General features: G+C 36.4%; 1 protein-coding gene and 2 non-coding genes across 5 annotated transcripts; all 3 read left to right on the forward strand.

Moving 5' to 3' along the window:
* The first annotated feature begins 4,291 nt into the window (after window positions 1–4,291).
* CCNB1IP1 (cyclin B1 interacting protein 1) lies at window positions 4,292–26,998 on the forward strand. 3 transcript variants are annotated; one of them, XM_036880614.2, is made up of 6 exons: window positions 4,292–4,592; window positions 9,675–9,751; window positions 10,752–10,866; window positions 17,023–17,356; window positions 23,899–24,232; window positions 26,025–26,998. In XM_036880614.2, exons 4-6 carry the CDS (start codon window positions 17,060–17,062, stop codon window positions 26,225–26,227), a joined length of 834 nt encoding a protein of 277 aa, XP_036736509.1. In that variant the 5' UTR covers window positions 4,292–4,592; window positions 9,675–9,751; window positions 10,752–10,866; window positions 17,023–17,059; the 3' UTR covers window positions 26,228–26,998. The 3 variants fall into 3 exon arrangements, with proteins under 3 accessions (XP_036736509.1, XP_057344620.1, XP_036736506.1); XM_057488637.1 differs by lacking the exon at window positions 4,292–4,592 and adding an exon at window positions 12,270–12,341 and having other exon boundaries at window positions 5,462–9,751; XM_036880611.2 differs by lacking the exon at window positions 4,292–4,592 and having other exon boundaries at window positions 9,431–9,751.
* On the forward strand, window positions 9,936–10,012 carry LOC118909897 (small nucleolar RNA SNORD126). Its single transcript, XR_005023766.1, has one exon. It is a non-coding gene; the product is annotated as a small nucleolar RNA SNORD126 (small nucleolar RNA).
* Window positions 11,700–11,847, forward strand: LOC118909896 (small nucleolar RNA SNORA79). Its single transcript, XR_005023765.2, has one exon. It is a non-coding gene; the product is annotated as a small nucleolar RNA SNORA79 (small nucleolar RNA).
* Window positions 26,999–27,910: the final 912 nt, after the last annotated feature.

A 27,910-nucleotide genomic window follows, 5' to 3' on the forward strand; every position in this document is an offset into this window, starting at 1 on the left:
AAAAGACATATGCACCCCTATGTTTATTGCAGCACTATTTACAATAGCCAAGAAATGGGAGCAACCTAAGTGTCCATCAGTAGATGAATGGATAAAGAAGATGTGGTACATATACACAATGGAATATTATTCAGCCATAAGAAGAAAACAAATCCTAGCCTTTGCAACAGAATGGATGGAGCTGGAGGGTATTATGCTCAGTGAAATAAGCCAGGCAGAGAAAGACAAATACCAAATGATTTCACTCATTTGTGGAGCATAAGAACAAAGCAAAAACTAAAGGAACAAAACAGCAGCAGACTCACAGAACCCAAGAATGGACTAAGAGTTACCAAAGGGAAAGGGACTGGGGAGGATGGGTGGGAAGGGAAGGATAAAGGGAAAATGGGGAATTATGATTAGCACACATAATGTAGGGGTGGGGAGCACGGGGAGGGCAGTATAGCAGAGAAGACAAGTTGTGATTCTATAGCATCTTACTACATTGATGGACAATGACTGTAATGGGGTATGTGGTGGACTTGATAGTGGGGGGGGATCTAGTAACCACAGTGTTGCTCATGTAATTGTATATTAATGACACCAAAAAAAAAAGTATTCCACAGGTCAACTGACCTACTCTCTTCAGTAACTTATTGTCACATGAAAAAATAATAAGGTTGGCACTATTCTAGATTAGAGACTTTTGAGGCACAAAGACCAAATGCAGTAGTTGGTATTTGGATGCTTTTTTAAACAACCAGCAATTATAGATTATTTGGGAGCAACTGGGGTGTGTATACATGGACTAAGTATTAGATGATTTTAGGGAATTATATACTAGATGTGACAGTAGTATTGCAGTTATGATAAAAGGAATGTACCTTTTAAATGTATGCTATAGTATTTAGGGTGAAATGTCATGATATCAGGAATTTGCTTTAAAATACTTCAGCCAAAATAATCAAATGAGAAAATCTGACAAAATATAGCCAATTATTAAAACTAGGTAATAATCTAGGTATAGATGCCTATTACATTCTTCTCTCTGCTTTTCTGTATGCTTAAAATTGTCATAATAATTGAAGATAGGATAAGAAAAAAATGATAGTCAAAAATAAGTGGAACTAAAGAGAACTAACTGTGTACATCAAGACTTCATATCCTAGTAAGTGAATGTTTTAGGTGATATTACTAATTATAATATATTCCTGAGATTTATTTACATTTTCTATTCTATGTGTAGTCTAGCTCAACATATTATAATGACAGGGAAATGGATTAGTCGAGCTAAATGTGAAAGTACATGATTTCTGGGAAAGTCTACACTTTTCAAAAAGTCACATCTATAAAAAGGAATTTATGATACCTAAGATTAAAAAATAGGCTTTTAAAATAGAAAGGGACTCTTCCTAATGACCAGTTGTTTGGGTTTGTGTCACATTGGACTGAGCAACTAGCACTCATGTCCTGATAAAGAATCATTTGGTTCATACATAAGATCATGCAACCTCAAATGGCTGAAGCAATTTATAAATAGATATGATTTATTTTCTTTATCTGAGTTCCAAGAAGGTGTAGAAATAGTATGTAGAAAATTTTCTGAAATACAGAAGTACATAAAGTATAATGAGGAGAAACAGGAGCAGAAGAAAAATGAAGAGGAAGACAGGAGGAAGAAGGTAAAGGGGAAAAAGAAGAGATGAAAAATCTAAACAGTAGTATGTGCAGAATGTAAATGTAAATTTACTCTTTGGCCTTGTAATCATTATATTTGTTGTGTCTGCTTTTTAAGGAGCTTAAATCATTAGAAAAAAATCTGATGTTTTATATTTGTAATAAATTTGTTCGACTTCTGAAATAAAATAGTAGCAAAGTTTCAGAAGACCCCCAGAGCCTGACCAATGGGGAAGAAAGAAGAAAAGAGCTATCTGCATGAGTATGGATGGGGAAAGGTGGGCAGGGCAGGGAATCAGAGGTCCAGAGAAGAAGGAAGGAGTTAGCTAAAAGGCCTGGTGAAGAAGGACTGTGATGAATACAAAATGGCCTAGTATCATCCCAGTATCTCAAGATCAGGGACTTCATGCCAGAAGGAGATGAGCCCTAAGGAAGAATGGAAGTGAAGGAGAGGTGAAGAGAAATATTAGTGCAGGAGCAACAGAGATATAAACAGAGTAGCTGCCACAGGAGGCAACTAAGGGCATGAGAAGGAAGGTTTCTGAAAAGGGATGTTAGGGGGGAGTTTTGTGCTGTCTTTTGCTTTTTTTGTTTTTGTTTATAATGGTACCAGGAAGAATTGGGGATAATGGGTTAAATCTGTGATATCATATAATCTTTATATCATTTGGTGACTGTAGGTATGTAACCAATATGAATTCTTCCACAAATTCAGAGTGTCTTTGGAGGGTGGGAGATTGTTGTCTCCCAATGTGTTACTAAGAACAACACGGCTCTCTATTCACTTGAATTGTCCAAGAAGTTCTATGGTTGTGACTCCCACATCCATCCCAAAACACAGTCTGATGAGTTCTCCACTTTACTGCTTTTCCCTCACAAGGTGTGGCCACCCTATCTCATGCTGCTGGAATGATGATCTCATTCAAGCAGATCATTACATAGATGGATCATCAATTTTCTTTGCGGTCAGATGACTTGTTTAATGCTAAGCAAAAACAAGAATGTCCCACTTAGAGACTCTCAAGGCTCCACATTTTTAAGATCCCTTTGCAGGATTGTAGTATCAGCTGATCTCAGGATCACCAACCCAATGGACTTAGGACCCAGAGCCTTTCTTCACTCCCTTCTCCAGGACACTTCAGAGACTGGGGAGCTTTTCCTTTTCAACTCTTAAAACACTTAGGATTTGTGCATCTCTGCCTTTGTTATCTTGGAATTCCAAAGCTCTTTACTAAGGTAGTTCTCCTACAGTGATTTCAAAGAGCCCTACACTCATCCTTCTGGGATTCCAAAATGATCCACTGGCATCTCTCACTGAATTAGAAGAAAATCTACCATGTAACTTGCTACCGTGAAGAAGCAGGACATGATTAGTGAGTATAGGTCGGTGACCACACAGAATTTAGGAGCAAAAAACTGACTTGCATTGCTTTACTTGCATCCACAAAGAATTGTGTGATGTATGGACAAGTAAAACAGCATAAGTAAACTCACACAAGCAGTTACTTGCTTTTTCATCTCCTTTATGTGTAGAACTGGGGAATGAGCAAGAAAGGTAGGAGGACATGAATTTAGCATGTGCTGAGGCTAGTCATTATGCTAGGCTCTTTCATATATTTGTAAATATGTTAGCGAGATAGATGTTACTATGCTAATGATACAGAGGAGAAAATTGAGTCTCAGAGAGTTATAGACATTCATTCCAGATTGTGCAGCTAGGAAATATCCTGGAAACTACCACAATTTATGTGGAACATGTCCCAGAATATCCTTGTGCAGCACTTTGAAAAAGAGATTTTCATTTCCTCCTGTAAGGGAAGAAAAAGTTTTCCTCAACCCTTTTAGGATCCCTGGCTGCCTCTGAAAATTAGAGTGACAAAGACAGATTAACAGGAGAAAGGCATATAAATTTTGTTGAATTCTCAGGTGTATGCGGGAGACTTCACAAATGAATGAAGACCTGAAAAAGTGAATAATGCAGGAAGTTTTTATACCATTTACACAAAGAACAAAATTGTGAAGAATTGACAAGACAAAGGAATGTGAGCTAGGGGTAGTAAATGCTGAAGAAGTAACTAGAAAGGCAAGAGTGAGCTGAGTTCAACAAGGTTTGTTTATACACCTAAATTTTACTCCAGAGCCTAAGCCTTTAACCACCCATCTTTTTATCCACTAAGCCTGTTAACTGGCATATTACCCTGAAGGTAAATTCTAACTTGATTGGATCTACACTGTTTATAATGAAACCCATTACCTTGCACAAATGAACCATATTGAAGTAACAAAAGGTGTGGGAAATTATCGTGAAGGAATGAAGATTGTTTGCACTATGTCCACCTAAATAAGAATGTGTGTAGATAGCTTAAATTAGCCTGTGTTTACCTGTGCTAAACTTACTACTTGAAAGGAAACTTGGTTTTAAAAATGCAGTCTAAAAACAGTGCAAGTAGCATCACTGGTCCCTCAGGAGACCAGTAGGTGAAGGAGGGGCTTGAGTGATTTCAGCACCTTTTAAGGTAAAGAAGGAGGTAATCCGCCTTTAATTCAGTAGCCAATCAGGTTCTGAGGCCATTTCTCAAAGCCACTTCCCGTCTCTCCACTTTCTTTCCGTTTTGGAGGTGGGTTGGTGAGTGTGAACTTAATTTTGCTCCCTAATTGTTTTGAATTTCTCTGCCCTTCGAGCCTTGTATCCTGTTTGCAGGCCTGTACTTTGAGCAAGCATTGGAGTGTGTGTGAGCCCTGAGGCGATTAATTTCAGCTGTGGAGATGGGGGAAGGCAGTACATCTGCACTGCCTGGCTTGTTTCCACGTGGGCCTCTGCAGTCCTGGGTCTACCTTCCCTGAGATTTGGTGACCCAGGAACAATAGTCTCTGCTTCACTACAGAGTGCTTGTGTTCCTGGAAAACGTCTGAGTTCATATTGCTTGGAGGGGAAGGTATTCTTATTCTGATGTTTTGAATTATCTCCCTGGGTGAGGGTAGATCTTGGGAAGAGTTCAGACTAGTAGTTTTAATTCTGTGCGGGCAGGGCCCAAGTCCTAATTGGGTTCGTGGGAGCTGAGGTGGACGTTGTCCTTGCCCTGGGCTTTGCTCAGAGCATCCTGGCTTTCCTGGTGAGACAAACTCTGAAGTCAGATGATTTTAGTGAGCCCTAAGAGGAGCTCCCAAATTTAAAGCACCACCGTTGTTAAGGTGCCCTAAAAAGCTTAAGATGTACTAAAAAAGATAAGGGGTCTTAACTCACTTCCAACCTAAATCAAATTCTAGTGCCTCAGTTTACTCCAGTGACCTTGGGTAAGTCAGTGAACTGAACCATTCTGAGGCTCAGCTTTTGAAGATCAAAATATAGGAAGGTCAGGCACTAGTCAGTGTATAATAAATGCTAGGCACCTTCTAGAAGCAGTGAATATTTTGGATATCTTTTTTCCTCATGAAAAGTTTTGCCTGGTGACCTTGAGTGTAATTTCACCAGATTGCCATTTTTCTCTTCGCTATATGTTAGTGTGAGTATAATCAATGTGTTGCTTAGCCTTACAGGCAGGTGAGAAAGATTAGTGGATAGATGGAATGTAGTAATGCCACTTGTAGACCTCCCATAGTCACTGTAATGCTCAAGCTTTATTGTTTAGTTAATGTTATTTGAAGAGGTTATATTCATGAACATTCACATGGTTCGAGATTAAAAAGGGATCAGCGTATATATTAATAAAGCAAAGTCTCCTAGGCCACCTGATTTCCCTCCCCAATAACACTGTTAAGTTTGTGTATCCTTCCTAAAACAGTTTATATTTAACCCTTGCCTCTGCTATACATACTGTAACATGTACCCTTCTTTTCCCACTTAAGATTTACAAGTGAGTAATAAAGGTCTGCATTCATTAAAATATAGTAAAAGTAGTACAGTACAGTAATCTAATGTATATACATTATTTATTTACCCTTTATTGGTGGACATTTAGGTAGTTTATTATCTTGTTATTTTCCCCAAATGAATGAGTAATGTTATACATAAGTCATGTTTCACATGTCATGTTTCAGTTGGGCTCTGATGTGTAGTTAATAAGGACTTTAAATATGCAGTGCTTCCAGTTACTTGTATTCAGTTTGTGCACCAATGATGACTAGAAACCAACTAAAACCCTAAATATCTAGACTGATCAAAAAAGGATTTTTCTATCAAAAGCAAAAGCATGCTGATGGTTCTTAATGTGAATATATCTTTGCCCACTTAAGTTTAAGGAAGGGGTGGTTTATTCTGCTGTGAAACACACATTAATTGCTGAGAAGTAATAACAGCGTGAGGTGGAGAAGCCACATTTCCAGTGTTTATTTAGCAAAAGGCATGCCGGATATCTTCCTGAAACTATGACATTGAGTAAGCTCATATTTTAGCATTAAGTTAGGAAAAACAAATGTTTTTGGAATGTAAACATGTAAAATAAGGGCCTGTGGGAATTCTGCCGAAACTATTTATTTTAAAAGTCTTCAAAGGCAAGTTTTCCAGTTAGGAGGTTTTGCTGATGAGAAAAATTAGTTCAATAGAAAGATGCTATTGTTATTAAAGATTAACTATATAGACTATATCAGAGTCTCCATTGTTAAGTAGGAATGAGGAAAGGGGGGAAGCAAATTTAAAAAATTTTTTTCCTGAAAGACACAGTATCTTGTATTTGGAAGAGCCATTATGAATAGAATGACTTTTCCTGGCTTCAAAATTATTGTGAAAGTGTTGAAATTTTTAGGCAGAATACCTACATGCCAGCTACTGTGCAAAGTATTTTATATTTATTTTACCTCAAATATTTATTCTACACAACAGTCCTAAGAGGTAGGTGGTATCCATCTGCTGTGGAGCCCCTAAGTCAGGTGGACTTGGATTCAGAAATTTGCAGCAGGAATGGTCAAAGGCTAATGGAACCATAAAGGCAAGTACTTGAGATATGATGCATTAAAGTGTTCTCTGTGTCACATGTACATGTGTTTTTTATCTAAAGAAGAGAAGAGGTTCTTTAAATTACTATTGTATCCCATAATGCTAGACCCACAGTAGGTACTGAGTAAAATTGAGCAGTAATATAATCTTAAAATGGAAACATCAGCTGATTTAGATTATCAATTTGTAGTTTTGTATCAGGCTTTCATGAAGTTTCTCCTCACATACATAAATGTACCTTTTGGCCATGGGCACCAGTACTTTGAATCACTTACTTCCCACAGGGAAAATAAAAGGAGTGAACATTGACTGTTTATGGGGTATTAATAAAATACTTTAGCTCCCTAAAAACTCAGAATATGAAATTGCCTTCACGTGGTAGAATGCCACTTGCTGAAACGTGTTTAGAATCCTTCAGGGAGCTTCACACTCGGGAAAGGCATCACACATTTAACATCAGGATTGATGTGTGAGGCTATGTGCCAAGGACAAAGAGTAGACTGTCTGCAATCTGGGTTTAGTTTGTGAGATGAGACAAAAAAGAGAAGTTGAACCCTTAAATCTATAATTGTTCTCCAGTAAGAAGTACTTGGATCATGGAGTTTTGAAGTAGACATTGTTAAAACTATAGAAACCTGACTTCATATCTTGCTTCCTGTCTACATTTCTTTAGTTAATCTCATGCTGCTGATCTAAAAACATTTTGCATAATTAAACATTATTCAAATATAGGAAAATAAAGGAGTACATCTGAGGTACAACATCTCAGTTTCCTATCTCCTGAGCCAGTATGTCATTCTCATTACTTTTTAAAGCAAACCACCCTATGTAGCTATGCTTATTTCATGCAGGAAGTAGCATGGTAAAGTGAAAATAGGGAGGTTCAACAGAACTGGACTTAAATCCTAGCTCTTAATAGCTAAGTGATCTTAGGAAATTTATTTAACTTCTATGAGTGCCAAATTTCCTTGTAATAAGGGGTTGTTATAAAGTTTGAGTGACATGATTTCTATAGTTCCTGACAGATAGTAGGAATTTCTAAGAATGATAGCTGCTGCTACTACTTTTTGTCAGCTTCTTTAGTCATAACCATCCTTTAAGTCACAGTTGTCCAACAGGACTTTCTGTGATGATGGAAAATGTTTTATATTTATATTGTCCAATATAGTAGCCATTAGACACATGTTGCTATTGAGCAATTAAAATGTGACTTGTATGACTGAGGGTTTTAATTTTTAACTTAATTTAAATTGCTGTATGTGGTGTTACCTATTGGACAGTGCAGTTTTTTTTTATTGAGATGTAATTGTCATAAAACATGCTAGTTTCAGATATACATGATTTAATATTTACATATGTTGTAAAATGATTACAGTAAGTCTATTTGAGATTATCACCACACCTAGGTATAATTTTTTTTCTTGTGGGGAGAAGTTTTAAAGTCTAATCTCTTAGCATCTTTCAGATTTACAATATAATATTTTGAGTGCGGTTTTAAGGCTCATTCAAAATCTACCTCTTCATGAAACCTTCCTTTAACAATGATACTTCTTAACATTACTCTATCACCTCTTTGGTACTTACCATGGACATTAATTCTCATGAGTCTTGTCTTTCCAGCTGGATTGTATCTGAGGTCATGAATTTTTAAATCTCCACATTGCTGTATGAAAAGGAACATGATAAAAATATAATTGGAGTATGTTTTAAGTAGTAACTTTGAAAAGATCATTAAGTGTAATACAAAAACCTTGCTAGTTGGTAATTAGGTGAAGAATAAGGAATAGTGTGAAGGTTGCCTGTAGTGAGGAACTTCGTGTCCTGCAAGTTCAGATTGCACTTGAACTCTGGAGGAGGAAATTAAAGCCTCTTTCTTGCATTGCCATCTTGTGGCCAACGTGGGCCCCAAATGACGCTAACCCAATTTTTGCTGTGTCAGGGTAAAGTGTTCTTTAGTTTACTATGGTAAAAGTTTGCCAGGAGTAGAAGTTAAATACAGTCAGCATTGGCTCAGATGAAATTGAAACATGCTTTGAGAAAAAAGCTGACTATTTTGGTTTACCTTCTCATTTATTTGAATCTTATGCATCTTTGGCTCCTTCCTTTTCTGTCTCTTCCTCCTTCTCGTCCTCTCCGTCCTCTCTCCTCCTCCTTCTTGTCTTCTTAATGATTTTTGTGAATTTAATGACTGGTTACAATTGTTTCTGTAGTCACACACTCTGTGGACTTGGAGAGGCTGGCATTAACCCATGCCATGTATACCCCATCTCCCTGAATTTGTTTACATGGCTGCCAAGCCCTGTTTGCAGCCAGCCCATGGCTCCTACCTTTGGCATACCTGTTCTCTTACTGTGAGACTGTTGACTTACAACTTTCAGAGGTGGGTTAGACTAACTCTAAAGTTAAACCCAAACTTCTAAATTTATACAGAAAGCTGAGTGTCTTGCCAATGGGTTTCAGCCCCGGGCAAGTTCACTATGGATTCAGTGAGACCGAGGAATGACAATGAAACATTCTTCGGGTGAAAGGGCTTATATCCAACTTTATTCCCCACCGTGGCAGGTCGATCACAAGAATCCCTAGTCTGCATGCAGCAAGCTGGTCTCTGCCTCTGGGCCTCTCTGCCCCTGCAGCTGTCTCAGTCTCTGTCCTTGGTGCTGCCACCACTCGTCTCTGCTCTTCTGCAGCCCTGTAGCCCTGTGGCCATGCCACTGTGTCGCCCAGAGCACTGGGTGTAGCTTGTCACACAGAGTCAGTAGCAACATATTACCCACATGTGTCTAGTGAGCAAGCCGACCAGGGCCACATGAGAATCCTGGCTACAGGAACCTTCACTTTATCCACACTGAGTTTGTACAGAAGTCCTGCCCTAATCTGATACTGAGTTTGGGCATTTGATGACATTCCCCAAACAGATGGGTCAATTTATATTACTGAATGGAGATTCAAATAAAGAATGAACAGTTTTCCTTCAGGTTAATTTTCCTTGAGACTATATGGGTGTGACTGGGTATGAAGTAGGTTGGTGTTCATTCAGATCATGTAATCTTAACCTCTGTGTATTTATTATTCTTTTATTTTCCAGAGATGATGCTAGGTAGTTGACAGATCCTATAATTGAACTTGATTCCTAGAGAGAAGCTGATTCATCTGGAGCCAGAGGTAAGTGTAAAACAAAACCTTCATTTTTACCACCTTTGGAGTTCTAATCACTTGGCAAGTTTTGGGGCTCAGTGTTCTTAGTGGCTGAAATTTGGTAGTTGAAAGAGCCTTAGTTCTAACCTTAGGAGTGTTTTTTTGGCTTAGGGATGAGGAGCCTGTGCTTTGCCCTTCCCTAGTCATTTACAGTTTGCCATGATGAAATGCATGTTAAGTCCGTGTTTCAGCTGATCACCCTGATTAAACACATGCTCTGAGCAGACTAAAGCTAGGGCAAACACCTGGAATTGGATTCTGATGTTTGGATTTCCTCCAGGGATCTAGCCCCTGATCCCAAGTAATTTGTAAGTCTTTGAATTATGAATTTGATACTACAGCACTTTGTTATGTTTTGATCTTTCATGGTATCTTTGAGATAGACTAGGGTCAAGAATCCTCAACCTAAAAATTCATACACTACAGAAAAAGCACTGGTAGCTAGTGTAATTTTATCAACCACTTGGCAATTTTGAATTAATCACTATTTTATTAGTTTATATATAAGGTGAGAATCTCAGAGATGGTTAACCAATTTTGTCAAGATCATGTAGTGCAACACTATATGGTCACATAAGTTATGATACAGGTGTTTCTTGAAATGGAAGGGTGTTTATGGCACATGAAATTAAAAACAAGTTACAGAGCAATATGTGTAATCCATTTTATGCTTAAACACTTCTATATACTTGTGTTTATTTGAGACATCATCTGGAAGGATATACTCAAATACTAGGAATTATTGTCTCCAGAATTGGGTCCTATAGGTGATCCTGTTACCTGTTTTTTCTGATTTTATTATGTTCATGTATAACTGAAAAGTTAGCTTAAGAACCTAATGAGACAGACTGTTCTTTACCAGTGCCTGCATGTTTCAGCAGAGAACAGGATGGAATATAGGAAATAGAAAAATTTCAAAGTAGCACCAGCACTTGAAATACTTAGTTTTTGGCTATGTCTTTTGCAGAAATGAAATTTCTGGAGACTGAAACTAGACATGCATCTCACTTTCCCAGCCTGGAACTCTGGGCTGCTGTAAGTCCTGGATGTACGGTAGATGATGACAGCATTTTTATTTTACGGTAAGGCTTATGTTGAAATTGAAAAGCTTTGACATATACATGTGAATCTTTGTGACTTCATGGCTAGCTACTACAAATTCTATTTTTTAAGAAGTCAGGTAAAGATACTGAGAGCAAGCATAGTGTAGTACTTATAGGTTCTGGAGTAAGGCTGGGCTCAAACCCATCCTCTATCATTTAACCAGCTATATAACCTTGGCAAAATATCTCAGTGTTTTAGTGCCTTTATATCTTAAAAGATGATGATAACAGTACCTGACTCAAAGCAATAGTACTTGACTTTGAACACTAAATTAGCTAATGTGTGGGGCTTAGAACATTGTTGAACATATGATAAATGCTCAATAGATGTTAGCTATTTTATCATTAGAGTCCATGTGTGTGTGTAAATATATATGTATATAATCTTAGATTTTGTAGTACTTAGCAAATTCTGATACCCACCTAATAGGTTGTCAGAAATTCTCCATTTGTATTGCTATGTGCATCTTTCTGCCAGTTGGCCTATACCTCATTATCTTTGTCCCCAGCACCCAAAGGTTAATTTACTTCTAGAATTAGACAAAGAATAATAAACTGTAGTGTTTATCCCTATAAATAAAAATTATATCCCTATATAATTTTTCCAGTAACACTTTTTTTAGTTGATTAATCTTGTTTTTGGCACTAATATGTTTATCATCTAATTCCTCATTTTGTCTGTCTAGCTGGAAAAGTTGATATTTAATAGTTCCTCCAGTACTTGGCTCTTTAAAAGTTTAGATGTAGTGATTCCTGTGAGTCACTTAATAATCTTTATTAAAATGTTTACTTAAATGGTCAGAGGTAAACTTTGATGGCTGTTCTTCTCACTGCTTGGAGCCTTCGGTAGTGGGATTTTAGTCCATCAGATATTTAAGCTGACTTATCTTCACTCAGGGCACCATGGGGATGGGTTGGCTGTCCGTTAGTGCCTTCTGATTTTTGCAGAGTCAAACAATTACAAAGCAGGTGGTGATTCTAGATTAAGGGAAGTGCCTGTGATTAAAATAAAAAATAAAACATTTTAAAATATAAAGATACAGTTTATAGAGACCCCTTTGATGCAGTCATATTCAAATAGCCCTGATCTAGGACTATGAAAGGAAAGCTTTAGTCAGTTGATTCTGGGAGTTACTAAAATATCTGAAGTCATTTATGTTTACATTTTAAATGGTTTTCACAGTTTTCTACTGAAGTGGTTGTTCACACATATCAAGATAGTATTAAAACTACTGTTTTCTTTGTAGCATGAAAATAAATGACTCTTCAAATTAAAGTGGAAGCCGACTTTTCTCACCAGAAAGGTGAATCTATAGAATCAACTTGCAAAAATGTAAGAGGCAGCAAAGGAAAGAGTAAAATATTTCTTCTGTCATTTGTAGATTCTTCACTAGATTGTAAACTCCATGAGCAGAAGAATAATTTTCTTATCTTTAATGCCTGGTGCAGAATAGGTACTCAAAAATATTTGAAGTGAATTGATATCTCCATTGATTTTTGTTGTTGTTAAAGTCCTTGGAAAATGCCAACCATTTTAATGGCATTTCATCAAATGTTTACATGGACTAACATGGACTAAATGTTTACATGTACTTAAATTTTGACTCTGATGTAAAATGTATATATATAGGTGATGCTGGGGTTCTTGTTTGCAGAGCCGAAGAATGAGCTTCACAGTCAAGGTAGGAGAGCAAGGTACAGGCTTTTATTTAGAGATACAGTGAAAGGACAGAGCTCCCAGCTCACGCCAGGAGGGGACAAGAGAGTCCATAGTGTTGCATTTAGGGGGTTTTATAGGCAGCTGAGGATTTTTCGAGAACATGAAAAAGGGGTGGGGACTTGTTAAGTGGTTCCTGAATATTAAAAATTAACTTAGCTGTAAGGAATTTCCTGTCTTGATTTCTCTCTGGGACACTGGCGCCTTGGTCTGGCAGCATATCAAAAGGCTGCCTGCTCAGCCCCCAAGGTGGGCTGAGGTATTGTCTACTTGCTAAAGAATCTCTGCCTCTTGAACTTCTGGGTGTTAAAATGCAATCTTATCTTTAAGATGGAATTCTTCCTGCCCTTTACTATGCTGTTTACAGCTGGGTCTGCATGCTAAGTTAGTTGCTCAGTTTGCAGAATCACCTCTTCAGATCCGAAGGAGGAAAGACAGCACATAGACCTGGGCCTTTTAGCATGCTAAAGTGAATCTTCTACATGGTTACAAATGTTTAGCATAATAAAACGTGTGCTACTCTTCTTTATCTGGGGAACATTAACTGATTTCACTGAAGAATGATTCTAGAGCTCAATGTTAAACATAGAGTTTTAGCAGGGGGGGTTTCCTTGCATGTAGTTACATTGCTCTGACTGCAAATATCCCGCCCTGCCCCCTCCAGAGGCCCTCACCCTACTCTGACTACATCCATGGTCCCTGTCTCATAGGTACATTAAAGTATCTGTGTGCCAATGAGTCTACTTTAAACTCTTAATATCTGATTATGATGTTTGATCCTTAAGGGACAATGAAGAATGGATGCCAAAACAACCTATGTATGTGAGGAATAGATACATAAAAGCTTACTGATATTTAATAGGAAATCTTTTAATATTAACATTTTATTTATTGGATATTTATCATTGACTTAAACTGCACATACTGCTCAAATATGATTAAAAAGTCATTATTTCTGCCTCATGTAATTGTAGATTAATGATACCAAAAAAAATCATTATTTGTGCTTTGTATTTAATGTTGAAATATTCTCAGTATTTTGGCTAAATTATACTTAGATGCCCTTTTTTTTGCCCTATGTACTGTATGTACATCCATGAAAGTATATTTAACATGCAAGGGGTACAAAATACACATCCAAATATTGGAAGTCTGATACACTTCACTGTGTTTTGGAATAAAATTTAATACTCATGCTTAAACCATATATACAAATGGTATGCAACTATAATAACTTCTGTTAGAATATGAAACCTATAGATTAAGATTCTTCTATTAAAAGAAATACAAATATCAAATTAGTTTTACAGTAGATTATGCTAACAGTCTAAAATTCAAAGATAATAGAGAAAATTAACTATTTCTGAAACTTAGAAATGTTGCACATAAATATGCATAATACAGCTGATAGGTATTTAGGATAGCTACACAAGATCAAAATCAAACTTTATGGGAAAAAATTGTTTTTGAAAGATGAAAGTAACTTGTTATTAAATGGTGTAAGTAATGTGTAAGCGCAAATTGTGCTGTCAGTTTATGCAGACTCTTCATGTTAGAAAGAATGGATTAAACATACATAAATGAAAAGCAAAGATTTAAACCTATGGAAAAGAAAGAATATGATCCCAGTTTGTACCACTAGAATTAACTTAATCACTCTACACTTGGAAGACATTTTAGGAAATGTATGAGGGCCAAGATGATCCTAGTAAAAAGTTGTTTAAATTAGGGGAGGTTTTTTGTTTGAAGGAGAAAGATAGCACTAAGGCTTATATCCTAAGGACCCCCTAAAGCCCTTCTCAGCTTAATTTCTCATATGAATTCTAATAGACATATTGAGCAGAAAATTCTACAGTAAGCACAGAACAGAAAAAAGAAAAGTGACAGGTAACAGCCTTAGGGTAGAACACATATTAAATCAACATGCAGGTCCAGGAAGGTACACAGGCAGATCACCTAAAAAAAATATAACTGGTTCTGTTGCTTCATTTCAAACAGTGTAATGAATATTAATAATGCAGACTATAAATCAAGGAAAGTAATCTCTTTAAAATTTATATAGAGAATGTGTGAAAGCTGGAAAGATTTCTGTTTCAAGATGGGTAAAAGATAAAATGGCAGAATCTGTCTTACCATGGAGGTCATAGCTGTCCCATTGTAGGTATTATACATTTCTGGGAATTTTCTGAAACTACTTAGTGTGCTGCCCAACCAGCACTCCCCAAATTTTCAGGACAAACACTTCCATGCACCCAGAGGCCAGAACTCAAGCTGTTAACAAAAACCAGTCCTTGTCAACAAACTCGAATTACAGAACAAGGTTTTGAGGAAAGGAAAGAATACTAAGTTGCCAGCAAATGAGGAAGTGGCAAGCAAGTGCCTTCAAGGACCACTTCCCTGAAAGCACAAGCAGTCAGGGCTTTTAAAGGTGAAATCGTGGGAGAGACCAAGATGTTGATGATCACAGACACAGGAAGGAGCAATTTGCAAGGATCTTGGCAGACAGCCCTAATTCAGTTGTGCTTTGTTTTTCTTATCAGTTCCTCCTCAGCATCCTGAGACAGGATGTCTTGGGTTCTGCAAAATCAGCTTTCTGCTTATCTTTGACCCGGGGACTTAGAAAATAGAACAAAAAAAAACTACCACTTGTTAATGGTGACAAGGATTTGGGGGCTACCTGAATTCATGTTCAAATTAATGTATTAAATTTTAAATCCAGGCATTTAAGTTTTCCACTCTTACGAATCTGCCCCTGTTAGCTTCTCAGCTGACTTTGACCTCAAGTGTTAACACTCGTGAGAGCTAGGATATACTCTCGTGCCAGTCGAGGCTGGTAAAGGGCACCCATTGATGATATGTACGGGACTCCCAAGTTGGAAACCTATACCAAACTCAGTCGGATTCACGGCTTCATAGCAGCTGAGAGTCGCCTGCGTGGTTGGGGCGCGGGCCGGAATCTGCTCACCACAGGCTGGCGGGTCCCAGGATGCTGGGCTGCTCCAACACCCGCGCCCCGCCCCTTCCCGTCCGCCCCGTCCTCCGCAGGCTCTGAGGGGAGCCTGCGCTTGCGCTCTGATGTGGCGTCGCTTGCGGCGCGTCCTCGCTAGTTGCGGAGTAGTAGAGGCCGCGACGTTTTCCTGCGCTTCTCAGGCTTCTCAGGCTTCTCAGGCTCCTCAGCTTAGGTATTTATGTTACTATTATTTTGTTTGGAGAGCGCGGGAAGTGGGCCGAGAGTTACAAGGTGAAGTTTCCGTGAATCTAATTCTCAAAAAGTTAGCTCTGGATTATTTGAACAGCTCACTAAATTGGCTCCTTCCTCATGGAAAATTTGGAATTAGCCGCACCTCTCGCTCTGCCTTGAGAAACACCTCGACTTCAAAACTGTTCCTTATCGTCTGCCCCCTCTGCGCCCCTGCTAGAGGTAAAATAGGCCTTGTCATTTCGCGTGCCAGCGGCCATTTACCTGTGGAGGCTCCCGAGCGGGGACATTCGGAGTAAAGGTGGCAGAGTGTCCTCGTTGGCCCCTATGAACAAGGCAACATTCTTGACAGAATTTGTCATTGATAAATGTGAACATTTTTCCTTGGTGTTTAATTGGTGTGTCACTATTGTTTTATACAATATGATTTACTTGGTATATCAAAAATACTGCTGCCCATTTTAGATTAGTAAAACTCCAATGAGAGTCGACACTATATTGATGAATAACTTAAAAGCATTTTTTTAGTTTTACAAATGTTTTTAAATGGAAGTATAGCATTGACTAGTATATATATTAATAGGTGAATTATTTGATGATAAAACACTTTATCTGTCATTTTACAGATGCTCAGGCTTCATAGTGGTCAGTTACTTCGATGAATAGGTTTTCATTTAATATGATAAGACTACTACTCTTAAAAATAGTCAAGGCAACACAGGTAAAGAATCAGAAATCAGTATATATGAAAAATCTAACAATGTAACTTTAAATGCTTTGCACTAAAAAGCGGCTGAAATCAGTACCTGGACTTTTAAAATATCTGCCAAATGTGAGAAGTGATACTAAAATATTCTGGCAAACTTATAAATAGGCAATACATTTTGATTTTTGTTTAGGTACTGAGGAATAGCAAAAAACACTAATTTTTGTTTGTACTTTGTAGATGTTCCTAAACTTTTTTTTCCATTCACATATTACTTTTGGCTTTAGTAAGATTGGAATCACCTGTGTATTTAGCTTTTAAAACTTTTCTTCATGAACTTTGTAGTGGTTTGCATAAAGGAGGAGTACAATTAATATTGTTGAGTGACTCAAATTAATATAACATTGATTATAATAAATACAAAAAAAATACCTTATAATAAAATAAAAACATTATTTATTTCGTTTTCACTACAGTTTGACTTATTTGGCATTTTCATTTATCCCTTATTAGGATTCTCTTCAACGTCTTGTAGACCTTACTATCTATTATGTCTTTGTGTGAAGACATGCTGCTTTGTAATTATCGAAAGTGTCGCATCAAACTCTCTGGTTATGCGTGGGTCACTGCCTGCTCTCACATCTTCTGTGATCAGCATGGCAGCGGTGAGTTTAGTCGCTCACCAGCTGTCTGCCCTGCCTGTAACAGTACCCTTTCTGGAAAGCTAGATATTGTCCGCACAGAGCTCAGTCCATCAGAGGAATATAAAGCCATGGTGTTGGCAGGACTTCGACCAGAGATTGTATTGGACATCAGCTCCCGAGCACTTGCCTTCTGGACATACCAGGTTAGTATTTAGGCTTGTGTAGGGCATGTAATTTGAGGCATATTATTTGAATGTTGAGGAAGGTTCAAATGTTTTCCCTTTACTTGTATGTATTTGCTTCTTATGAATATGTGGAAAACTTTCCTTTTAATAAATTGTTTTTTTAAAAAAGTAATATATTTATTGCTTAAAATCCAAAAGGAAGAAAATTAACAATCACCCATAATTTCATCAGAGATAACCATTGTTAATATTTTTGTTTATGTCTTACTAGACTTTTTCTATGCATAATATATGTATTTAAATATTTTGTCTGTACAAAAACAGGATAATACCACACTTACTGGTTTTGTGGCAAAGTTGACAATATATTTTGCTTAAAATATTATGAAGATTTTACTAAATATTTTTAAATTAACTCCTATAATCATAATTTTAATAGTTGCACTGTATCATAACTTATTTCTAAGTTATAAAAAATGCTCATCATCAAATTCACATACTTAATTATTTGCTGAGATTAAATTCCTTAAAGTGGATAAATGCATTTCAAAGTTTTAAAAATTGCAGTATTTTTAAATTGCCCACCAGTTAGTCCATATCAGTTTGTGTTCCTTTAAGAAGTGTATGAGGGTGCTTGGTTTTCCATGCTGTCTTCTCATCAGTTAGATAAGGGCAAAATGGAGTCCCATTGCTCCTAATGTATTTTTTGGGTTACTTTTAGATGAACACGTTTTTTTGGTATTTTAAATACATTTTTCTTTTATAAGTTGCCTGTTTCAGTTTGCATATTTTAGTTGCTGTAGGTATTTTTTTCCTATTGATTTGTAAGAATTCTTTGTATATACTTAGATATTGCAAGAAATTTTGTTCTTTCACTTTTATTAGTCTTCATTGATTTTTCTAACATACTGAAGCTGAAAATTTCTGTGTATTTGATAAAATCATAATACTGATGATTGCATTGTATCAATTTTTTCTAAGTTATTAAAAAAAATGGCCTATGATAAGCATTCTTATCATCAAATTCATATCCATAAATCTTTCCCTTTATGATTTCTGCCTTTGGTGATTTCTTAGGAAGTCCTTCCTATGGAAAACTTTAATCATATCCTTGAGTATATTATATCTTGTATATGCATTTATTATAATGCCTCTTAAAGTTTTTATTTGTCATCTGTTAAGTAAATATTTTCATTATATTTTCCTGGGTAAGTTATCCTTTTTACAAGTACCTGTATCATCTTACGCTTACCTTTATTGTATTACTTATACTGAACTGTAATTGCTTACATACTTGTTCATCAGCTCTAGTTGGAAGAGTTTTAGGTCATGTTTTGAATCCTATATCTCTCTGGGTCCTCAGTGACCACCATATTTGCTGATCTTAGTAAATACTTAGACTGAATGAATAGATATTATATCTTTTAAGTAGATTACCATTTTGGATGTAGTATTGATTGAACATGTACTTGTGGTATTGTTTTCATTTTTTCAGATATGGTGGAAACCAGTGAATGAGTTAGGTAGCCAGAAATGAATTTTTTCTTTACTTCATTTATTCATTTTTTCTTAGTCATTCAAAATATACTTTTTGAGTACCGGGAAACATTTATACGTCATGCACCTTCTTAGGTGCTGGATATACAATAATGAACAAAACAGATGAGCTTCTAGGATGCTATATATAGTTAAGTAGAAAAAAACCCCCAGATATTTACAATACAGTTATAATGCCTACAATGTTAAGAGAAGTACAAAATGCTAAAGGACCACTTGTAGGAGGGGTAACCCAGACTTGGTGGACTTACATCGAACTATATTGAATAGGAAAATTAAAAATGGTTTTAAAGAAAAGGAGAGTGTTCATATTTTACTTTCTTTAAATAATTAAAGGAAAGTGAATCGAAAGATACACCAGATTTGGTTTTTGTGTGCAGTAGTTCTCTATTGCAATTTAATAAGCTTAGCTTAAACAGCAAATTTAATGGCTTAAAACAACACACATTTATTGTCTCAGTTTCTGTGGATCAAGAGTCCACACATGGACTCTGCTTAGGGTCTCACAAGGCTGTAGTCAAGCTGTTGATAGGAACTGCAGTCTCATCTGAACCTTGCCAGGGGAAGGATGTGCTTCCAAGCTCATGTGGCTGTTGGCAACATTCACTTCCTAATGGACTATTAGACTGAGGGCCCTTTGCTTTTTAATGGACTTAACTTTTTCAGCAGTTTTAGATTCATAGCAAAATTGAGAGGAAGGTGCAGAGATTTCCCATTTACTACCCTTCCCTCCACTGGTTTAAGTAGCCTTTCCCATTATCAATATCCCCCACCAGCTTGGTACATTTGTTCACACCACTGTCACCCAAAGTTCATAGTTTACATTAGGGTTCTCTCTTTGTGTTATACATTCTTTGAATTTAGACTAATATTTAGTGACATATTATGATATTATTAGACATAGTTTCACTGCCGTAAAAAATCCTCTTGTGTACTCCCTCTTCATTCTTCCTTCTCCCTGACCTCTGGCAACCAGTGATCTTTCTACTGTTTCCCTAGCTTTGCCTTTTTCAGACCATCATATAATTGGAATCATACAGTTTGTAGCCTTTTGGAGTGGCTTCTTTCACTTAGTAATACGCACTTAAGTTTCCTCCATAGTTTTTCATGACTAGATAGTTCATTTCTTTTAGTGTCGAATATTATATTCCATTGTTAGATGTACCACAGTTTATCCATTCACCTACTGAAGGATATTTTTTGTTGTTTCCAAGTTTTGGTAATTATGAATAAGCTGATATAAACATCTGTGTGTAGAATTTAAGTTTTCAACTCCTTTGGGTAAATATCAAGGAGCATGATTACTAGATTGTGTGGTGAGAATGTGTTTAGTTTTGTAAGAAACTGCCAAACTGTCTTCCAAAGTGGCTGTAACATTTTGCATTCTTTTTTTTTTTTTTTTAAATAATTATTTTTTTATTGAAGGGTAGTTGACGCACAGTATTACATTACATTAGTTTCAAGTATACAACACAGTGGTAGAACATTTATACACATAATTCTAGGTTCCAGCTATCACCCTACCAAGCTGTTACAATATCTTGACTATATTCCTTATGCTATACATTACATCCCGGTTACTTATTTATTTTACCATTGGAAGTCTGTCCTTTTTTTTTTTTTTTTTTTGTGAGGGCATCTCTCATATTTATTGATCAAATGATTGTTAACGACAATAAAATTCTGTATAGGGGAGTCAATGCTCAATGCACAATCATTAATCCACCCCAAGCCTAATTTTCGTCAGTCTCCAATCTTCTGATGCATAACAAACAAGTTCTTACATGGAGAACAAATTCTTACATAGTGAGTAAGTTACATAGTGAACAGTACAAGGGCAGTCATCACAGAAACTTTCAGTTTTGCTCATGCATTATGAACTCTAAACAGTCAGTTCAAATATGAATACTCATTTGGTTTTTATACTTGATTTATGTGTGGATACTACATTTCTCTCTTTATTATTATTATTTTTAATAAAATGCTGAAGTGGTAGGTAGATACAAGATAAAGGTAGAAAACATAGTTTAGTGTTGTAAGAGAGCAAATGTAGATGATCAGGTGTGTGCCTGTAGACTATGTGTTAATCCAAGCTAGACCAGGGCAATAAAACATCCACGTATGCAGAAGATTTCTCTCAGAACAGGGGGGGTGAGGTTCTAAGCCTCACCTCTGTTGATCCCCAATTTCTCACCTGATGGCCCCCCTGCGACTGTGCCTGTCTTAGGTTGTTCCTCCCTTGAGGAATCTTACCCGTCTCTGGCTAACCAGTCATCTTCCGGGGCCATACAGGGAAATGTGAAGTTGGTAAGTGAGAGAGAAGCCTTATTGTTTGAAAAGGTTAGCTTTTTACATCTTTGCATATTTATGCCCTGTGGCTTCTATGCCCAGCATTTGTCTTGAGGTATCTTTACCACTTGGAAGAATTATGATACTCGATAAATTTGATACGAGGCACGAATTCTATTTAAGGGTTGTAATTAGGAAGGAAGAAGAAAAGCTGTAGAAGTAGCAGGCGGAAGAAAACATGGGAAGATTGATTATTTCTTTGGCATATCTTCTTGTAGAGTAACTTCAGCATGAATAGGTTTTAAGCTACTACTTAAATTGCGCACACACATTAACATAATAGGAGTATAGTTACATAACCAAAGCATATCTGTAATTACCGGCCATCTCCAGTGAAACCAAGAAATCCAGTTAGGCACCTTAGGCATTTGTGAAAACTTATCTATGACATGGTGGATATTGTCCAACTGAACTTGAACAGTCTGAGAGAAATCAGACAAATTAAAACAACCCATTCCTGGGGACTGTTCACATGCCATATGTTCTTTTAACAGTAAATAGTCTGTAGTTGTAAGATTTTGGAGCGCTACAATTTGCACTTCTCCTAATTCTTGGTTGAGTTCCTACAGTATAGATCCAGTCAAATTTGCTGTTTTACTGTATGCACAGGCCAGTTTAGATATCTCCTTCCTCATTCCCATGGCAAGTCCAGGAACGGGTGGGATGAGTGCATCTACAGCTGTAGCAGTGCGTGGATCTTTGTTGGGGTTTTTTGATGATCATCTTCTGGCATGAGTCTTCCAGAGAGTGCTGATGTTGGAAGTTCTTTTTCATATCGTATCTTAGTTCATTTTTGGGGTAGCCCAATTAGGCTTTGATCCTCTGTATAAACACAAACAGACCCTTTGCCTACACTTTTATATGCCCTTTATACCCTTTTGTAGAACTCGTTGGAGGTTACCACACAGGAACTGCCCTTTTTTTTTTTTTTTTTTTTCTTTGTTTTTGGTATCACTAATCTACACTTACATGACGAATATTATGCTTACTAGGCTCTCCCCTATACCAGGTCTCCCCTATAAACCCCTTTACAGTCATTGTCCATCAGCATAGCAAAATGTTGTAGAATCACTACTTGCCTTCTCTGTGTTGTACAGCCCTCCCTTTTCTCCTACCCCCCTTGCATGTTAATCTTAATACCCCCCTACTTCTCCCCCCCTTATCCCTCCCTACCCACCCATCCTCCCCAGTCCCTTTCCCTTTGGTACCTGTTAGTCCATTCTTGAGTTCTGTGATTCTGCTGCTGTTTTGTTCCTTCAGTTTTTCCTTTGTTCTACATTTTGCATTCTTATCAGCAATGAATGAGAGTTCCTTTTGTTCCACATCATTGCCAGAATTTGGTGGTGTCAATGTTCTGGCTTTTGACTATTGTAATAGGTGTATAGTGGTATCTCATTGTTTTAATTTACATTTCCCTGACTGTATATGATAGGGAGCATCTTTTCATACATTTGTTTGCCGTCTGTTTATCTTTGCTGAAGTGTCTGTTAAGGTCTTTGGCCCATTTTTTGTTTGGGTTGTTTGTTTCTTTGTTGTTGAGTTTTAGGAGTTCTATGTATATTTTGGATAATTATAGTCTTTTATCAGATATGCCTTCTGCAATTATTTTCTTTCAGTCTGTGGCAGGTTTTTTCATTCTCTTGACATTGTCTTTCACAGAGCAGAAATTTTTTAACGGAGTCGAGATTATCATTCTTCCTTTCATAGATTATGTCTTTGGTGTTGTATCTAAAAGTGACCACTAACTCCAAGGTCATTTAGATTTTCCCCTATGTTATCTTTTGGGAATTTTATAGTTCTGTTGGCAACATTCACTTCCTAATGGACTATTAGACTGAGGGCCTTTTGCTTTTTAATGGACTTAACTTTTTCAGCAGTTTTAGATTCATAGCAAAATTGAGAGGAAGGTACAGAAATTTCCCATTTACTGCCCTCCCCTCCACTGGTTTAGGTAGCCTTTCCCATTATCAACATGTAGAAATGTAATTCTACATTTAGGCCTGTGATCCATTTTGAGTTAATTTTTGTGAAGGGTATAAAGTCATGTGTAGATTTATTGTGACTCAGTATTTTGCTGGCTGTTGCCCAGAGGCTGCTCTCAGTTACTTGCCCTGTTGATTTTCCCAACATGGCTGCTTATATCCACAAAGCCAGCAAGTGAGAGAATGTGCTAGTAGGACAGACCTTGTAGTATTATGTAATATACTCATGAAGTGACATCCTGCCATTTTTCCTGTATTCTGGTTGGGTCCTGCCCACGCGCAAGGGGAGAATATAAATACCAAGAGTCAGAAATAATTGGAGGCTATTTTACAATCTGTTTACCACGCTATCGATTATTTTAAATATAGGATTATATTTCTTAAAAACCTTTGGGTTACATGTTATTTGTTAAGGTTAGACAAATATTTCTTTTGTTCGTGTAATGGTAGTGGTTTGACATTATTCCTCTAGATTTTTTTCTATGCATTTGTGACATGTTATTTTCCATAATAACCATCCTACTTTATGTCATGATTACTTCTTAACTGGTTCTAAATGTTGAAGTAATAACATCCCAGTATAATCATCTTTTCTTTTTGGGTTTGTATAAAGTTTTATATTATACAACTTTGTACTTACTACTTTAAAAATCTTTTTTCTCTTTGGGATAGGTACATCAAGAGCGTCTTTATCAAGAATACAATTTCAGCAAGGCTGAGGGCCATCTGAAACAGATGGAGAAGATATATACTCAGCAAATACAGAGCAAAGATGTAGAATTGACCGCTATGAAAGGGGAGGTCACCTCCATGAAGAAAGTGCTAGAAGAGTACAAGAAAAAGTTCAGTGACATCTCTGAGAAACTTATGGAGCGAAATCGTCAGTATCAAAAGCTCCAAGGTCTTTATGATAGCCTTAGGCTACGAAACATCACTATTGCTAACCAAGAAGGTACCCTTGAGCCATCCATGACTACACAGTCTGGTGTTTTTGGCGTCTCTTTAGGTAAGAAAGGACATGTGGTATTAAGTATCAGTTTATTAAATCAGTGATTTTTCACACTGGCTCTGCACAGTTCCAAGTGGTCAGTGGAGACTCCAAAGGCTTAGAGTGGTGATAGGCTCTAGGTTCTTCATCCATGTACTCACCTGTACATCTTTGCTTTTGTCTGTTTAATATGCTTGGTTTAAAGTTACATCTTCAATTTGAACAGATAGTTTATGTTTCCAAAATAAAAGTTTGTAAGTTTCTACTTTAAATGAAAGTCTATTAATTATAGGAATAATAATAACTGCCATTTATTGATTTCTTACTAAGTGCTAGGCACCATTATAGTTTTATGTGTATTCATGTTATTTTTAAAACTTCATGAGGTAGGTATTATTATTCTGTTTTACAGATGAGGAAATGGAGGCATGGAACGTTTAAGTACATTGGTCAATCTCACAAAGATACCTTCTGAGCCCATACTCTTAACCATTTGCTATCCTCCAAGAAGGTCATGTTTCAGTGTCTTTCACATGGCAGTACTGACTGCACAGTTCTTAAGTTAGTATCTGGTTGGTTGGTTTGCTGTTTTGTTTATTTGTTTAACCCACATCAAGTATTTATCAAACATGTTTCATGTGCCAGGCTGCTAGGCATAATCCTAGGCCATGAGGATATGGAGATTATCCAGATAGGATTCTTGCCTCTGAAAGTGCACAGTCTAGGATGATACTCTTTTCTGTTTGTTAGGTGCCTTGGTGGAGGCAGTGAATCTTATATCTCTTCCTGAGTTCTCCCCGTTATATTACTCTTGATATAACTTGAGTTTTGCTATACTATTAATATAAATTGTTATGGCATACAAAAAGGTGAAGCATTTAGGACTGGATTTTCCTAAATACTTATTTTTTGAATTTTATTGTGGGCTATGAAAAAAAATTAAATGGGGAAGAAGATGATATCCTAGAAAAGACATGCAGTAAGGATATGAGGAATATCAGATGTAAGAACTGAAACAAAAACAAGTTTCTGCTTAACTTTCAGTTAATCATATATTATTATTTAGTCAAAGTGCTACTGTATATGGGCATTGTAGACGTTATTTTTTCCTTGTCACTATCCACATTTATTTTTTTATTTCTTTCATATTTACTAATTCTTCATTTTACTCTCTTTGTGCACACTTACCTTTTTGCTTTTACGTCTTGTTGCCATTGTTGTCTTGAAGCAAACATAGCATTCTCCTTTAGTTATGTGTTCCCTTTAAAACTTGTGGAAGCCAAGGAGTGGTTTAGTGGAAATTGTTAAATGATCATTTAATCAGATTATTGTCTGATTTTTTTTCTTACGGCTATTCTAATTGATCTTGGGTCATGAGTATGTGCCAGTTTTTCATAGTTGTCATATATTTTCTACAGTGCCTATGACAATCTTTAAAAAAAAATTTATTCTTAAAGAACCTGGGACAAAATGTTTCACATGCACATGTATATATATATGATACTCCTTTAAAGTAGATTAAATAGATAACAAGTGAATAAAATAGCTCTACTAAGAGCATATTCCATGGTGTCACATGACTTCGTCATGAGGTCATGGCTGTCATTGAGAACTGTGTCACAGAAGGAAGTACAGAGTATATACTGTGGGGTGGGGCAATTGTCCTTTTTTAAATCCAATATCAGGCTTATATTTTATCTGTCTCAAAGAGTTCTATTAAAATATTTAGTGAATGACTTCTGTGTTTTTTTTGTACCTAAATCTCTGTAAGGTAATAGATGCTTAAGTTTTTCCCTTATTTTTTTCCTAGGGAACAACTCCAAGTTTCCTTTGGACAATACTCCAGTTCAAAATCGGGGTGGTGGAGATGGAGATTTTCAGTTCAGACCATTTTTTATGGGTTCTCCCACAGCACCTGAACCCAGTAACAGCTTTTTCTGTTTTGCCTCCCCAAGTCGTGAATTAGAGCAACAGCAAGTCTCTAGCAGGGCCTTCAAAGTAAAAAGAATTTAGCTTTTATAGAGTGTTTCTCTGTTCACTTTCAGTGATATGATTTGAGTCACCAACCTCCTTGTGCTATTGTCTTTAAAGTTGTCTTCACATTTTCAACTTACAAAAACCTCAGGAGCTGTGTGGCTTTAGAGTCTGGTTTCTTTTTCTGTTTCCATTATTTTAAGGCACGAGCATTTTATTAAACTCAACTTCATTGTGAACTGTTGAGTTTTCACCAGTAGTGAAAGGATTACATTATTATTGCATGTTTTCTGGATCACCATTTGCTTCTGCCTGAGCTGTTTCGGATTGAGCTGTGTGTTTATGCATAAGCGTATAAGTACCTTTGTTGTATGTTTACATGTCACTTTAGGTTTTGGTATTTATGCCTATATGTATATATGTGTTCCCTTACATTGATATTTTGCTGTATCTGCCTGTATATTTATATGAAGATTTTGGTCTCAGGAAATGGCAGATGAGTCTGTACCTTGTTATGTAGGTGTGTACATTTATTTGTGTATATTTATGTATTTGTCCTTTTATTAACTTGTTTGGAGTTGTGCTCATGTTAGTGAATGAGTTCAATTTGATGCAAGTAACAGTCATTATTTAACAGTAATTCACATTGATAAAGTAATTTTGTAAAGTTGATTATTTGGCATTATTTTAAAATTAACTCATTTATTTGCAGTTGTCTTCAGTGTATTAATTTAGAAATGTGCTTCTGCAGAAAACTTAAAATATGTTACTGATCCTAAGAGACTATGTTAATTAAAAAACTTAAAAAGATTTATTCCTTGTTTTTCTTTATTAAATAGCAAGCATTTATGACTACTATCACAGATACCTTGTTTAAAACAGAGCCAAGAAAGAAATTTGAAGTACATTCTCAGTAACTTTATATCCTTTCAGAGGCAAGACTTGAGAGTATACCAATTGAGGAGGCAGAATATCGGGATTCTAATAGTGGTTTTTCCCATAATTGGTTGTGCAAGTTTGAGTTTACATTTTCTGGGCCTTTGCTTCTATATCTGTAAAATGAGGGATTGGATCGAATTATTCCATAAGTCTTTTGAACTTTTAACTTTTGTGATTTGTTCTTATTGGCCTGGGAGGAATTACAATGGAATTACCCTAAATGACAAATCCCATTGTTTTTTATGTAATAAAGTCATTGAAATTATTTGAGGATATTTTATATTTTGTCAGTGAGGAAAAGCGAATACTCTTGCTTTACATAATTGAATAGTAAGCAACTAATGTTTCTTCTGGGGTATAGAATATAAAAGTCTCTTCAAAAGTGTTTTAATGTACCCCAAAGTTAAAGTGGTGTTTGGGAAAGCAGATGAAAATCTTGACTGAAGTTTTGAAACATCCCTCCTATTTCATAGCTAATCAGATTTTATAGGTTATGGCACAAAGTATTTTTCTTTATTCAATTTCAATTTAAAAACATTAAAAACATTAATGAATTAGAAAATCACAGTAATAAACATATTACATATGAACATAACACATTTAGGAAAACTGGAATTTTCCCCAAATACTAGAAGAGTGGCCCTGTACATTTTTGCAGATATTTTTTAATAGAATACCATTAGACTCAAATCTGCAGTTTTAAGTTTTGTTGGAAAATGGTTTGAGGATATAATTTTATGTGCATTCATGATTTCTGCCTTGAACATCTGCCTTGTTAGGTTC

This window comes from Manis pentadactyla, chromosome 11, assembly GCF_030020395.1.
Source record: "Manis pentadactyla isolate mManPen7 chromosome 11, mManPen7.hap1, whole genome shotgun sequence".
NCBI lineage: Eukaryota > Metazoa > Chordata > Mammalia > Pholidota > Manidae > Manis > Manis pentadactyla.